Consider the following 15060-nt stretch of genomic DNA (forward strand, 5'->3'; position numbering starts at 1 on the left):
CCGCTTGACAACTTTATAAGAATTTTACGTATGTAGGTACCTCTCAAAATATTATTTTTATGTTAATTTAAGTTTTTTTTTTCATTTAGGATGAAGATGCATTGTTCGGATTTGTGGCTGAAACTACAAGAAGAACTTCTCTCCTTACCTCTTGCACACGGCTCAAGATCCCTTTCGTAAAACATTCCTATTCATTCTTCGACACCTCTACGCAACAGCGAAGAAAACATTCCACTATCATAATCTTCAAACGGAAACTCTCTAGTGACTTCCATTAGAAAAGTACTTGGTAACGCTATTTAGTAGTAGTAAGCTCAAGTGACGCGCGTAAACCTCTTCGGAGGGCGCGAGGGGCCGGCGCGATGCGGGCTCGCCAGGGATGTACGTAATATATCCCGCGGATGAAGTAGTTTCCCTGACATACAGTTCGCATTCGCTGCCCCGGCCCCGGCAGCGTCCTACCCTCGACGTCCTCGTCGGGCCGCTGCCCGCGCCGCCCCGCGCGCAACCCCCGCCCCCACACCCCGCCCCGCCCCGCGCCGCTTCCCTCCCCAAAACGGCGCCCCCGGAGACCCCGGAGCGCGCGCCGGCGTCGCCGACGCCGTCGCTCGAGCGTCCACCCAGGCTGCGCGAGCGCACCAAAGCCAAGCTTTTCAAAAAACTCGGTCGCCACGAGGACAATGAATTCGGAAAAATAGTCAGAACACCCGCTCCAGATGAATTCGAACTGCCCGCACCACTGCCCACGCCGGCTTTCTCCAGGAAGAATATTTTCGACCGCGACTTCGATGCGCTATTCGAGGTCGCGAGCTCGCCCCAGTTCACTGCGAACATCCGCGTGACCACTCCTGAGCCAGACCGCCGGTCAGATGTTTCAGCGGCGCACTTCCCCTCCCCCGCGACCTCCTCTCTTAGTCTCCTCCCGCCTCGCCCCTACTCCGAGCCGGCGAGCGTATCTCCCACCGCGTCTGCCCGAACCTCCTCGCCTTCGACGCCAACGCCACTACACTCGACTCCAGAAGGTTTTTGGAATGAGCGTGGATTTGAGAGTGAATCTAACAAGATCATCACATTCATTGCGCATGGACAATGAAATGACTTCGAAGTTAATCACGCTTTGATCATTCAGGTTGTTGTCATCGATCATCTAACTCTTCAGTTTGATTTGGGTTTACTACTAACGAATCCGCAAAGTTTCCAATGTGTCCCAATACGTAAACGTAATATGCAATATTAAGCCTTATTGTATTATCGGCAGGTTCAAAATCCAAGAAAGTCAGTTTCTTCCGCAAGTGGAGCCACTCGAAGGAGGCGTCGCCTCCGCGCGCGCGCAGCATGCAGCAGCCGTCGCTCGAGATGGCTCTGCGCGAGCTCACGCACCCCAACCACAATGAGCAGCTCAAGAACCAACAGCAAGTCACCTTCAAATTGGTTAAAACAGGTAAGTCAAAATACTCCTTCAAGTTACATTTATTTTAAAGCATAATGCGAAAGCTGCTCCTTTATTGCAATTAATTAATTAATTGCGAGAGTGAATAGTAATTGCGAGAATGAATAGGCACTTACACTTATAGATAATTATGTACAATCCTAGACTGCATCCCACTTAACATCAGGTGCGATTGTGGTCAAATAGCTGTCTTATTATGCATAAAAAAATTATTGTAGTAGAATTCCAATGGAGGAAAATACTTTCTTTATCCAAAAATATTAAAGCTTTTAAGTTTGATTAATTAGTTCATATTAAGTTTAAAAATCTTCATAAGATTATTTTCAATCACGCAGATTTAAATAAAAACCTAAATATCAATTTTTAAAAAAGTAGCTAGTAAATGGGCAAACTACTATTCTTAAAATGACCTTACCTATACATCCACGAAGTTTGTCTAACCTTCCTCTAAACATCCTATATTCAAAAAACATTGGTATTCGCTGGCTGCTATTTAAAATTCAAAAACAGTCGCAGTGTAATTAATATGATAATTATCGTCCAAGATAATCAAAATGGGAGAAAGAAAAAGCGTATTAAGAACGTTGCAAAAGGTGCGGTTTGGTTGAAGACTATTATCATTTCCGTGAATTTTTCATGTCATTTCGGTACAAAGTTTGATGTTAATATTTAACTTTGATTGTTCTGACAGAACATGGCCCGCATGTCTATCATAATTATGTTTGCTCGTGCAAAGAGTTGCGAGTAAAATTTTAGCATTCGTGAATGAGCAAAGGGATAATAATATTTGTATAAGAAAGCAATTACGAGTATGATTGTAAATGTAAAGTCAAATAAATCTATATAAACCGAAAATAATAAACGTTGTAACACACAACGATAAGACCATTTTCGTAATTTGCTGAATCGGTAAAAAATAAAACACTTGGTAATTTATTCGCGCCATACTTATAAATATGTAGATGCCTCTCAGGTAAAATCTCTAGGTCTCTAAAAGAGTACCACCTCCTATTCGTGCTGAAACAAAGTTCAATTAAAAGTTGGAATTTTACTCTTGACACTTTTGGACTTCAAAGTAAAACAATGTCACCTTTCGCTAGCTTTGTAAAACAAAGGGTGCCTGTATACTGGTATATACGAAACGAATGTATCGGAGTTCGGTAAAATTTTTGGCTGCCAGCTTTCAACGCCATTCATTCAAAGCAGACCTTACTTTGGGATCTATGAAAAAAATACCGTAATTTCTACCAGTAAATTGCCCACCGGTTTTAGACTACATGCATAGTTATTGTGTTAGAAAATATCCATGCTGCATGAATTTGAAGGGCTGTTGTAAAATTTTCGCCATTCCATGTTTTTGACTGGATAGGTATTGGGTGCCGATATCAGAGATGAACCTTGTTGTTAGTTTGTTTGCCAACATAATTCATGTTTCTATTTTTTTCTGTACATGATACATATTATGTATAGGAAAACCTCATTTAGTTAGTACATAGTAAGCTTTATTTATATTGTTTGAAACTTTCATGGTCACTAACTGAATTTTAATATCGGTCAACCCATATGTCTGCCCATAACATCTCACCGCGTCCTCAGTTAGGCCGTATACAGAAAGAAAGCTGGAAACCTATAAGCGCTTATCAGCGCTTCTCAGCGCTGGTAAGCCGTGCAGGAAAATAGGTATATGATCGCGCGCCGATAAGCACTGAACGGCGCCGACAAGTTTCAACACGCGCTGGTCAGCGCTGGACGCTGCCATTTAAAATGCCATTCAACTTGCTTCCTTTGTGAACGAACGGACCAGCGCGCTGACAAGCGCCGGTAAGCGCTTATAAGTTTCCAGCTTCCTTTCAGTATACGGCCTTACTCTGTGATCATGGCGCTTGCAACAGTGCCGAAATATCGGTAACTCGAAATTATGGAACATGGTAGCAAAATCGTCAATAATTAATTATTGTTTTCTAAATCAAAGAAGGTACTTGACCATAACCGTACTCTTCATTAGACATCCTGTGTAAACCTAGAGGCTATCCTCTTATTAATAATTTACCTGTTTTCTGAAACTGACGTGATATTTGTGAAGGCTCCATGAACTATTGTGTAGAGCCCAAATCAAAGGCCACGACATGACGTGTAATTACTTTTGGAGTAATTAATTATGTGTGATCCTATCCGACGTATTTTGTGACTTAATAACAAAATACAGTGTAGAAAAGCTGATTCCGAATTGAAATTAAGTAATATCGAGCTATCTGATACCGTACCGGAAAACGTAGCGTGTGACGTCCACACACAAGGTGGACCGACGACATCATAAAGGTAGCAGGAAGGCGCTGGACGCAGGCCGCTACCAACCGGACAACATGGAAAGCATTGAGCGAGTCCTATGTTTAGCAGTGTACGTCCTATGGCTGAGATGATGATGATGATGACGATCATCTATCTGATACATAATGTATAGACGATATCTATTTTCATTGCAAAATAGCGCCCCTATTACAACTAAATAAGATCCTGCAGTGATTAGCTTATTCTCTGTCTGTACTTAAGCTGGGTTGCACCATCTTAGGTACTTTAACTCTGACAAACGTCAAAAATCTGACAAACTCCATTAAAAAAACACCGGTTATCGTTATGGTTACGGTCAAAGTTAGGTGGTGCAACTCAGCCTTAATTTATTGACTTGCACTCATCCAATAAGTTGCGTTAAAGATGCTAAAGTTTATTTAACAAAGTTTAAAACTCCGCTAATTAGGTCCCTTCATTGTTTAACTGTATAAAGTGGAAAGCATAATGAGGTATTCCAACGCCGCTCAGCAACAAAAGATTCATTTTAACCTTCATTAACTCGGGATTGGTCTATGAAGCCGAAAATTATTTGGGCTGCTGTTTACTGCGTAGGATATTTGTAATAAATACAGTAATTACACTGATTTTATTAAGGGTTCCTTGACAAGACTACGGAACCCTTAAAAGTTAACTATTTAATTATTATCTACAAAAACTCGTGAATGGGAATCTTCAATATAGTCTATTTACTAACATTTGATTTTGTTAAAGTTACAATGTCAGTAAAGGGCTTGCTTGAAATTATTTCTATAATAAACTAGCTGTGCCCGCGACTGCGTACCTACGCGTGAAAATTGTTTGAATAAATATTTTTGCAAAATTTTTCTTGACTGCTCCGCCCCTATTTACGCTGATGTAGGGTAATTTTATATAACCTAAACTTCCTCAATAAATGAGCTATCCAACACAAAAAAAAATCAATATTAGTGTACTCGTAGATAGGTATAAAAATCGGAATATTTGAACATTCTTAATAGTTAATTAATTGTTCACATAAAATTAGCTCTCTATGAAACTGTTCTGAAACGTCGGTCTCCAATACCAATGCGCAGAGGAGGGTTATGCAAAGATAGAAGGTGCAATTCAATTTAACGGCACGAACTTAGACAATCCTTTAATTAACTAAAGCCGGGGAAAGCCGGGGCGTTGTGTTCCATTCTAATTTATTTCATAAGCCTCATGTCATAGGAGCACTTTCTTTTCAGCCAGGATCGGATTTAGGGTTTAATTTAATAATTTGAGGTCTCGAAGCGCTGGTAGGGCTAAAGATTAAGAGACATATAAAGGCTCCATATGAGTTTAAATGTTTTTATTAGTCTTTTATTTTTTTTTAATATTTAATGATTTGTAAGCATTGTTTTTAAAAGTTCATGCGACTAAATAAATTTTGACCTTGTGGTTTTGTTCGAAGAACATTAGCGCATTCACAAACATTACTATGAGGTCTCACAGTGCACGAGGATGCACAGGGTCACCACGAACCAATCACAGAGCTCTATTCAACTCTGTGCGTTCGATTTGCTACTTCACTTAAGCAAGCATCGTTTGTCAATACGGGCGTTATTGCCTGTATAAATGTGAAATAACCTCTCATAACTTAAATGAGCTTATTTTGATTTGTGTATTGGATTCAGAGTTTGATTAAAATTTAAGTAATGCCTATTCATGCTTTTGTATTTGCCGCAAATCCGTAATTGAGTTTTCCTACCAGTCTAGACATTCCATTTATCAAAGGTAGGTACGTATGTATTTTATCGCACATCTTTCTGAGAAACATAGTAAAACCATCACGATTTGTTCTTATTAATATTGAGCCTGAATTACGACTATAATTTCGGATAGTTATAGTTCAATCACTGTGATATAATCTTACAAAATTACCTTAGCTTAGTTATGAAGCTTTTAATATACTACGTGCGCGATTAGTAAAGACTTAAGCACGACTCAGAGCTTACACGCGTGTTGAACAGTTGTTTAGAGTGTGCGCAAAGTGCTAGTCACCGCGCACCTACCTCAGGCAGTGACTCTAAAATGCCTTCTCCATACTAACGTCACTTAAGCTAGTGTTCAACGAGTGAGTATCTTTTATTATTACAGGTCTAGTGCTTAACTCAGGCGATGTCTGAGGTATACCTAAGTGGCACTGGAGGGGTGACATTGACATATTATGACGTGACAGGGCATACAAATCGTCTCGCTGACCATTGACCGTTACAAAATCACTTATCGTTCGTTCGTTCGTTTCAGCCAAATGACGTCCACTGCTGGACAAAGGCCTCCCCCAAGGTTTTCCACAATGAACGGTCCTGCGCTGCCCGCATCCAGGCTCTTCCCGCGACCTTTACCAGATCGTCGGTCCACCTAGTAGGAGGCCTGCCCACGCTACGTCTTCCAGCCCGTGGTCGCCACTCGAGAACTTTCCTGCCCCAACGGCCATCGTCTCTACGAGCTATGTGCCCCGCCCACTGCCACTTGATTTTAGCAATTCTGCGAGCTATGTCAGTTACTTTGGTTCTCCTGCGGATCTCCTCATTTTTGATTCGATCACGCAGGGAAACTCCGAGCATAGCCCGCTCCATCGTCCTTTGGGTGACCTTGAGCCTTCTTATGAGGCCTTCTTATGACAAAATCACTTATAGGAGGCGGATATTGTAAACTGCCTTTCTAAATCCAGCCCAGTTCATTGAAACGTTCTAACAATGCAATTTAGTAGTCCACCAACGCAATTCTGAATGGACCGCAATATTGAGGTCCATTTGGAGTTACGAGTATGTTGTTCTCTAAAAGAGCGGTGATGCTGTACTGTGCCAATGACTGACAACTTTGTAAATGAATTTTAAATATTAGAAACGGACAAAGAGAGCTCGAACTGTCTCTTTATCCTTGACACTGGCTGACCCGGCGAACTTCGTACCGCCTTTGTAATGTTTATCAGAAATAGTGTAGGATTCTCATGGTGAAGGATTAGTTTTAAATCGGTCCAGTAGATTTATAGCATTATTAAATAAAAACAATCAATTTTTGGTGGACCGACTATCTGATAAAAGTACGGGGAAGTACCTGGATTTTGGCAGCGCAGGACCGGAAAACAGTTATGGAAATCCTTGGGGGAGGCCTTTGTCCAGCAGTGGACTTTATTTGGTTGAAACGAACGATGATAAGTTTTCTGATATCACTAGATACAAAGACAGGCCGGTACCAGAGGCTTTATTGTTTGTTCTTGTATTTGTTACAAAATGTGCAGTTTATAGTGGCACGGAATATACAGTCTACCACGGCTGGAGGACCAAACACAACGGCGACACTACAGGCTTTTATGGAGATTGTAATAGAGCAAAAATATTGCGTTCTAGCTTTGTTTCCTATAGAGGAATTCAGTTTGCTAAAAACCGGCCAAGTGTGAGTCGGACTCGCGCACCCCTTAAATATTTATTTTATTCTGTTTTTGGTATTTGTTGGTATAGTGGCAACAGAAATACATTATCTACAAAAATTTCAACTGTCTAGCTATCACGTTTCCTCAAATACAGCCTACTGACTAATAGAAAGACAGAGCGACAGTTAAGTCTAATAAATAGGGTCCCATTTTTATCTTTGGGTACGGAACCCTAAAAACGTTATTCTCACAATGGCTACCAGTATTTGACGACCACATTAACAATCAAGTTCTGCGCATTTTTTGTCTGAGCCCTAATTTGAGTATCTCGTGGCGCAGTGGAATTTAAAACTTTTTCATTTTTATTATAATTTATGGCATCTTTTTTATTAATTCTTACAACTATGAAATAATGAATTCACTGCATTGTAATTTAGTGTTCTTTATTTCAGTTACAAATATGCCACTTAAAGTATTAACTCTATTATAAAAAATAGGCTAGGAGTTTATAGTTTTCATCTGGTTGTTCATTCAAATATGCATAATTAATAGTTAATTAAAAAGTAAATTTCGGTTTCCATACAAAGCACATTCACATTGTTCAAAACGCAACTTGCGCAGTAATATTATATGCAAGGGAATGGCCTGTTGTACCACCTAGAGTGCTAGATTATCTCTAAATAATTCACGGGAATCTAGCATCAAGTAATAATAAAGCTGTCAGTTATATCCCTGTAAATGGTTAATACTAAATGCTCGGAATAAACTTCCAAACGCTTAACAAAGATAAACATTTTTATAAAAAAAAATATGAAAAGAAATGTCATTCTTTTAAGATTAAACAATAATTATAGTCGTTAATCCTTGTCAACTACCTAAAGATAATTATGTTATAGATAATGTATAAAGAGAATCAGGCTTCATAAGTTAATTTAAAATATTCACACAGAAAAAATCTACATTCGTGCTTTAATTTCACCCTTTGTTGAAAAAACTCGTTAAGTTTTTTAAAATTACGAAACAAATTTCAACAAAACACGTTTCCACCTACCTACAGGAAACCCCGCAGAATTGTTTTCGAAAAATTCGGACTTTTCAAACTTACGAAAGTAGGTCAACGTTGACATTAGCTTGCATTGCGTGCTAAAGCTATGGTTAAAGTCCGGAGTCCGGACAAAGAGTTGAGAAGTAAATATTAAACAAGTGCTGGGTATAGTTGGAAATCTGGTATTTTCTACAAACAACTTTATAAACACAAACGTTTGTGTGTCTAATCTTTATTGTAACATTTTAAAGCTATTTTAGAGTAGGCGCAGACCGTTGATTTTTCGTCGGCCGATAGTTTAGTCGGGTAGTTGATCAGCATGGGCAATGGGCATGTATGGGAGTGCGCACACTACGCCGATTCGATTTGGCCGATTCTTCATACAATTTAAAATCGGGCACAACTATCGGCCAACTAAAAATCAACGGTGTGCGCCTACTCTAAAGCTACGAATACTCGTACTTGCTACTTAATAAAATATAATATAATCATTGAAGCATTTATTGGATACTGCGCGTATTGGTTTCAATAGGATTTACTTAAGCTCTTCTGAAATCTTAGCTTCTTTTTATATCGTGTGGGCCGTAACAACCTTGAAGTCTGACTTTATGACATTGCTTAATGAAATCAATTCCCCTCTGAATCATATTTTTTCGGATACTTAGATTGATTGCTTGCAAATCTTTAATCAAAATATTCCAACCAATTAACTATAAGTACCTATGATGGAAAATTTCAAAGAAAAATCATTCCTATGGCTACTTAAATATTTTATGTGCACATTCGAAGCGGCCAGTTGATAGTAAAGTTATGACTTACCATGATAGGTCGGTGTTGTGATAAGTACAGCCTGTTTCCCTTTTTCATGTCATTTCAAGTAGAAACAAGTAACACTGTGATAGGCAACTATTACTGGGAATTCCATACAAAGTTCTGAAACAAAGGTGCTCATTGACTATAGTGTGCTCGCAGACAGCCCACAAACATTTACATGTAAATAAGAGCAAACAATACATTCATTTACATTGAAAATTCGGTTCCAATACGACCGCAAGCAAAATATTTGTTACATGTTTGAATGCCGAATTTTAGTGTTGGTATTTTATTACGTTATCTGTTAACTTGAATTCGAAAGAGGTATTCATTTGTTTTTATCATGTTAACTGACTAAACATAGAGGATATTAGAATGACATGATAAAAGAGACACGTAAAATTGTTTATATGTAAGTATTACATCTACTGATTCGTTCGCTTCGTTTCAGCCAAATGACGTCCACTGCTGGACAAAGGCCTCCCCCAAGGTTTTCCACAATGAACGGTCCTGCGCTGCCCGCATCCAGGCTCTTCCCGCAACCTTTACCAGATCGTCGGTCCACCTAGTAGGAGGCCTGCCCACGCTACGTCTTCCAGCCAGTCTACGCTACATCTACTGATACATAAAAATAATTTAGGTCTTATGTATTCGAAGTTAGCTAATTATTATTAAAGTTTCTCGCGCTGCTTCTTCTCAGAACTGGCCCATTTCGTCTTGAAGCAGTTTAAGTAATACTGGGACATGTAAAAAAGCACTTTTTTAAATCCTATTATGCAAAAAAAATGATTTCAAGAATATTAAATTGAATAATCAGCATAGTTACAATATTAAAGCGTACACAAACAGCATCAGCCAATTTGGTAGATACTGACTAAAACAACAATGCTGTACGGTCTGTGTAGCGATGGAGTAACCGCGACGCGTATTCACAAGGAATACACAAATATTGCGGTTTACGGCAATTACTCGGATTTCATACATCAACTGCCAGATTTGCCTATATAACTAGCACAAACAATACATTACGCACAGTAATGTTTAGTACAATATGTAGTATTCATTCTATGTGTTTGATAATATAATCACATTAGGTCAGAACATTATTGATTCATTTATGTAGCGAAGTACAAGCAGGCATAGAAGAAGAGCTAATCTAGAGTCAATTTGTCCCTTAATCCTCCTTTTATTATAAAAAAACATGACTAGATATAGACATAGAAGAGCACTTACTACTTTACGTTAAGGTGACTATAGACTCGAACATTTACTTGTAACAGAACAATGAGCCACTCTAAATTTTCTAATATTATCAGTGTCACCCTTTCACGAACCAAAAAGTCGTACATTTTACCTTATAGTAGGTACCATTCGTAAGAACGTTATATTACATAGAAATGCTCTGATCTATACTTACCTTTATATGTATAAAAGCTGGCTCGTCTGTTTCCATTAGCAATTTGTAACCAACGACACATTCTGTTATCGCGTGATTCGGTTACACCTGCATTTAAACCGAACTACAACCTACCATCAATCTGAAATATCGGAGCAAACAAAACCCAACTTTTATCAAACCTTTTAATCTCCCTTTGTTGATGAATGACAACGTCATGGAACCTTTTATTAGCGAAGTTTAGTTATTATATCTTTTCCAAACCATTAGCTGTAGTAATTGTAATAGCTAATTCCTTCAATCATTCTTGCTTCGGCTGCCAAGATAGTCAGACCATGAGAGCATTCAGCATCAAGTTGGTGGAACGCATACTTGTGCTATGGCGACGTGTCAACTATGCGTGTCGAAACTTGACAGTGCATGGACCAAGCTTTCTTGTCCGAAAAGACGTCCATTTCATATACAGGCTGATCTACTTCATAATCTACATCAACGTATGGTGGATTGCGGTCGCTACAATTCTTCGGTACTATAACCACTACCAAGAGAACACCATCCGATTCACGACACGAACAGATTATCTAGACTGGAACACAACGTTTCCAGCTATATCGTTATGCGAGATGGCTAACGTGGAAAAAGTATTCATGCAAAGTGAAAAATTAAAAGAAAACGCTAATGGAAAACTCGATCATTACATACGGGAGATAACCTTCTTTACCGGCACTTGTCACAGCTGTGTATCAACATGTGAAGAGGAACCCATTTGTACTTTGAATTATTCACAAATAATACCACTTTTCCGAGCAAAATGCAAGGATATGTTTATGAGTTGTTTCTGGAACGGAATACCTTTTGATTGCTGCAACAACTTTTTGCCTATACCCACTGAGTACGGCACTTGTTACTCAATAAACAGTTTACATACCAAAAACCAACAGCTGGTTCATTTGACGTCATCTACACAACACGAACTGGTTTCACTTGAAGTGATTTTATCGCACGATTACGAAGTCTTTTTGCATTCACCTGAAGATATCCCATTTTGGAACATGGAATATGACAGACGGATGGTGATGGTATACGGATCTCAAGCTACAGTTATTTTTTCTATAATGGATATTATAAACGAGCCAGAAGTCGCGATGACAACTCCCGAGGTTCGAAGATGCAGATTCATCGAAGAAGTTCCAGAAAATTATTTGGCTTACAATAAATACAGTTATTCTGTTTGCATCACGCAATGCCGCATTGACGCGCAGCTGGAGCTTTGCAACTGCACTCATCACCTGTCACCGATTCAGTATAAAGACAGATACTGCGACCTGGAGGGACTGAAGTGTCTGACGAACAATTACGATATCCTCAGTAAGCTACAGGTTCCTGATACCAATAGAACAGGCTTGGAGTGCGATTGTCTGCCTTCGTGTACTGAACCGGATTATAATGTTGTGACGAAGAAGTTTATTGAGCCAAGAAAGGAAGTGAAGGCAGGGACAACGAAATTCATCTTGAGCAACAGACCCTATGAGCGATTGACTCGTCAAGTTGCTCGTACTCCCCTGGATCTCGTAGTAGCAATGGGCAACTGCTTTGGCCTTTGTTTCGGTGGTTCTCTTCTGTCTATAGTAGAGGTCGTTTACTACCTATGTTTTAAAAAGTGGAAGTATGTTAAAGGCAAATAATGTAATTTACGCTTGAAGTAATTGATTACGTGTGGTAGATGAGTTCTCTTTGCGAGAACTTCACTAAAAGCCATCCAAACAAGCACGTTGTGTGGGTAGATAGAGTCAATCACCAAGTTCTGCAAACAAAACAAAGTTGGCAATTGAATTAACTAAGAAATTTATCACAGCTGCAGAGTAACACGTCTTTTCAGTTGGGAAAGTCCATTTGTCCCAACTCGCCGTAGACGAAGTCGGGAACTAGTCGTTTAATGGAGCTCTCTACCCTTCACTTTCATAGTAAATACATCCATTTATTTTATAAAAGCTTTATTATAAAGTAGATACAAACCATACTTAAGCCTTGAATTTTAGAGAAATGAAGTGTGTTATTGACTAATTCAGTGTTACCTAAAATAAATGAAGCGATAGACATACATTTCTGTTTTTGTTGTAAACGCTAATCTTCCTTGCAGAAAACTAGTGCCTAAGTAAATGGTTGGTTTCTAGATTGTCTTGAACCTGCTTTTTAGATAAATCTGGTTCTTGAACTTCCTTATTTGTTACGTCTTGTTTGAATAGTGTAATTGGTACTACCGTTCTATTCATGATTAAATAAACTTATTAAGGTAACGAAATATCACGATAGTTCTGAGTTTGAAAGATAAATACATAAATAAAAAATCGTTTATTGCTTGCTTTATAAAAAAGATGTGTGCAAACTTCACATCACACCCACTGTGATAGGTCTTTGGCTTTTATGTCGTGTTTCTCATTTACTAGTGAAAATAACATTTCCGCTTTTGAGTTTCATGAACTTTAATGATTAAATGGAATCTAATACTTTCATAGTGAAATTGACATAATTATTATGCTAGTTTGCAACAAAACCGTAAACCTACTCTGACTAAAGACATTTCAACTATGCCTACTAGTATCAATGCATAAAATTTAAAACTATGAAGGTGAAATTAAATTGAGAAAATTAGTAAATCACCCTGTATTGCCGTGCAGACGGACTTTTATTTATTTACAACGGGACAATTATTTCTTATAATGAAACGTTCAGCTTATAGCGATTTACAGTTACAAAGTAAAGCGTATTGAATATTCATAACAAATTAATTGTAGGAGCGTAAAAATATACTTAAATAAGAAAATACCCGGCTTTTGTTTCCGAGAGATGAGAAAAAGAATTTTATTTACAAATGGTTTGGATAAATTCCATTGTATTATTTTTTGAGTGGGATGACAGACTTATTTGATCTAAAAGAAACATTGGTACCAAAATCTTTATAGCTTATCAAAATTGTTTTAATGTGTATTAAAGGTAAATACAAATAATGAAAAGTGAAGGTTGACAGATCCTTTAGCCAAAAGTGTCCCCACTGATTTCGTAAGTTGCCCGGTTCGTGGTAGCCATTTAGCGAGAACTTTTGTACCCCAACGGCCATCAGTGTGCTTACCAAGAGTTTACATTACGTGTGCTCGCTAGCGACTGCGTAATAAAATACATTGAATGTATGACAGATTGTATAGTGCCCCTAGCGGTTTCTTTCAAGAACTAAAATTTTTATAGATTTTGTGACGCACTCGCTAGCGAGCACACCTAACGTACCTACTTAAAGTCATAATAAGCACACGGATCTACGAGCAATGTAAGAGCGTTAACTAATAATTAAATTTAAATATTTGAATACTATATGTATGTACAGTCACGGAATGAAAAGGTTCGTCAGTTTTCAAATTGATTCCTTCAACGAATCGCGAGCACATGTTACCTTTTGAAACTATGATACAGAATAATCTCGAATTAGAGAAAATAATCTTTAACTGTTCGTCAGTAAAGTTCAAAATTATTCAGATCAAAGTTGTTTGACGATTTATCTTGTCAAGAAGATTATTATGATTGTAAACTAAAACCTTCTTGTTGGTTCAACCTGCCATTATTATTTCTATTAAATAAAAAAAACTATTGTCAATTGGTCTATGTCATCATTGCATTGCACTGATGGGATAGAAAAATAAACAAGCAAAACCTTATTCGTTAGCAAACGTCATATTTATTTTAATGTTAGTAGCACTGTTTCTTGCACTGTTATGTTGGCAGGTTTGATTCTTACAGTAGCTACCTAGTGCAAGCGAAAACCGACACTAAGGTGACGAACCTTTTCATTCCGCGACTGTACATAATTATATACCTAGTACTTTGTTATGGGATCAGTTTCATAGCAAGCTTCTAGCTTCTAGTTTCCCTAATACTCTGTTAAGCTGAACTAAAGTGAACGTGCCTTCAGGCCTTTGCGGCGTATCTCGGAGAAGTTACCGCAAACTTGATGCCATCTTGAGTAACTCAGCGGGATTGTTTTGATGCATTTTAAACAGCACTTTGTGTTATTTTAATGTAAGAGGTTAATATTAGTGCAGAGTTAAGCGGACGGACGGGAAGAAGTTTATTAATCTAAATATATGTAATAACTAGCTGACCCGGCGAACTTCGTACCGCCTTAGCGTAGAGATTTTCTTTATATTTTTTTCCGTAAAAACCTTGTACAGAGTATTAGAAAACTACAAAAAAAAAATCAGCCAAATCGGTCAAGCCGTTTTCATGTTATGTCGTGACAACGGAAAACGGGTTTCATTTTTATATATATAGAAGATATGTATAGGACTAAAGGACTAACTGACTGACTAACTGTGATCTATCAACGCACAGTCCAAACAACTGGACGGATCGGGCTGAAATTTGGCATGCAGGTAAATGTTATGATGTAGGCGTCCGCTAAGAAAGGATTTTACGAAACTCCACCCCTAAGGGGGTAAAACGGGATCCACGCGTACGAAGTCGCGGGCGGCCGCTAGTTAAGCATAAATTTTTGGACGTCTCAGTGGTCACGTGTTTCGAGAGTTTGACTCTCTTAATCCGATGGTGCTGGATTTGATTCCCAGAATAGACAAAAAACTTTG

General features: G+C 38.4%; 2 protein-coding genes across 2 annotated transcripts in view; both read left to right on the forward strand.

Moving 5' to 3' along the window:
• Positions 1-608: 608 nt before the first annotated feature.
• The window catches only part of LOC135071096 (uncharacterized), a 177857-nt gene continuing 163405 nt past the window's right edge, over positions 609-15060 (forward strand). Inside the window, exons 1-2 of the mRNA XM_063964856.1 lie at positions 609-1022; positions 1259-1441. Of these exons, the coding sequence (XP_063820926.1) occupies positions 1336-1441 (106 nt within the window). The 5' untranslated portion in view covers positions 609-1022; positions 1259-1335. The remainder of the gene's footprint in view (positions 1023-1258; positions 1442-15060) is intronic.
• On the forward strand, positions 10765-12114 carry LOC135071308 (sodium channel protein Nach-like). Its single transcript, XM_063965100.1, has one exon. It carries the CDS (start codon positions 10765-10767, stop codon positions 12112-12114), a length of 1350 nt encoding a protein of 449 aa, XP_063821170.1.

The sequence above is a fragment of the Ostrinia nubilalis genome, chromosome 4 (genome assembly GCF_963855985.1).
Source record: "Ostrinia nubilalis chromosome 4, ilOstNubi1.1, whole genome shotgun sequence".
NCBI classification, from domain to species: domain Eukaryota; kingdom Metazoa; phylum Arthropoda; class Insecta; order Lepidoptera; family Crambidae; genus Ostrinia; species Ostrinia nubilalis.

What these genes read in the sequence shown, in the direction of transcription:
- LOC135071308 (XM_063965100.1), top strand. Translation starts at nt 10,765, where the DNA reads ATGAGAGCATTCAGCATCAAGTTGGTGGAACGCATACTTGTGCTATGG.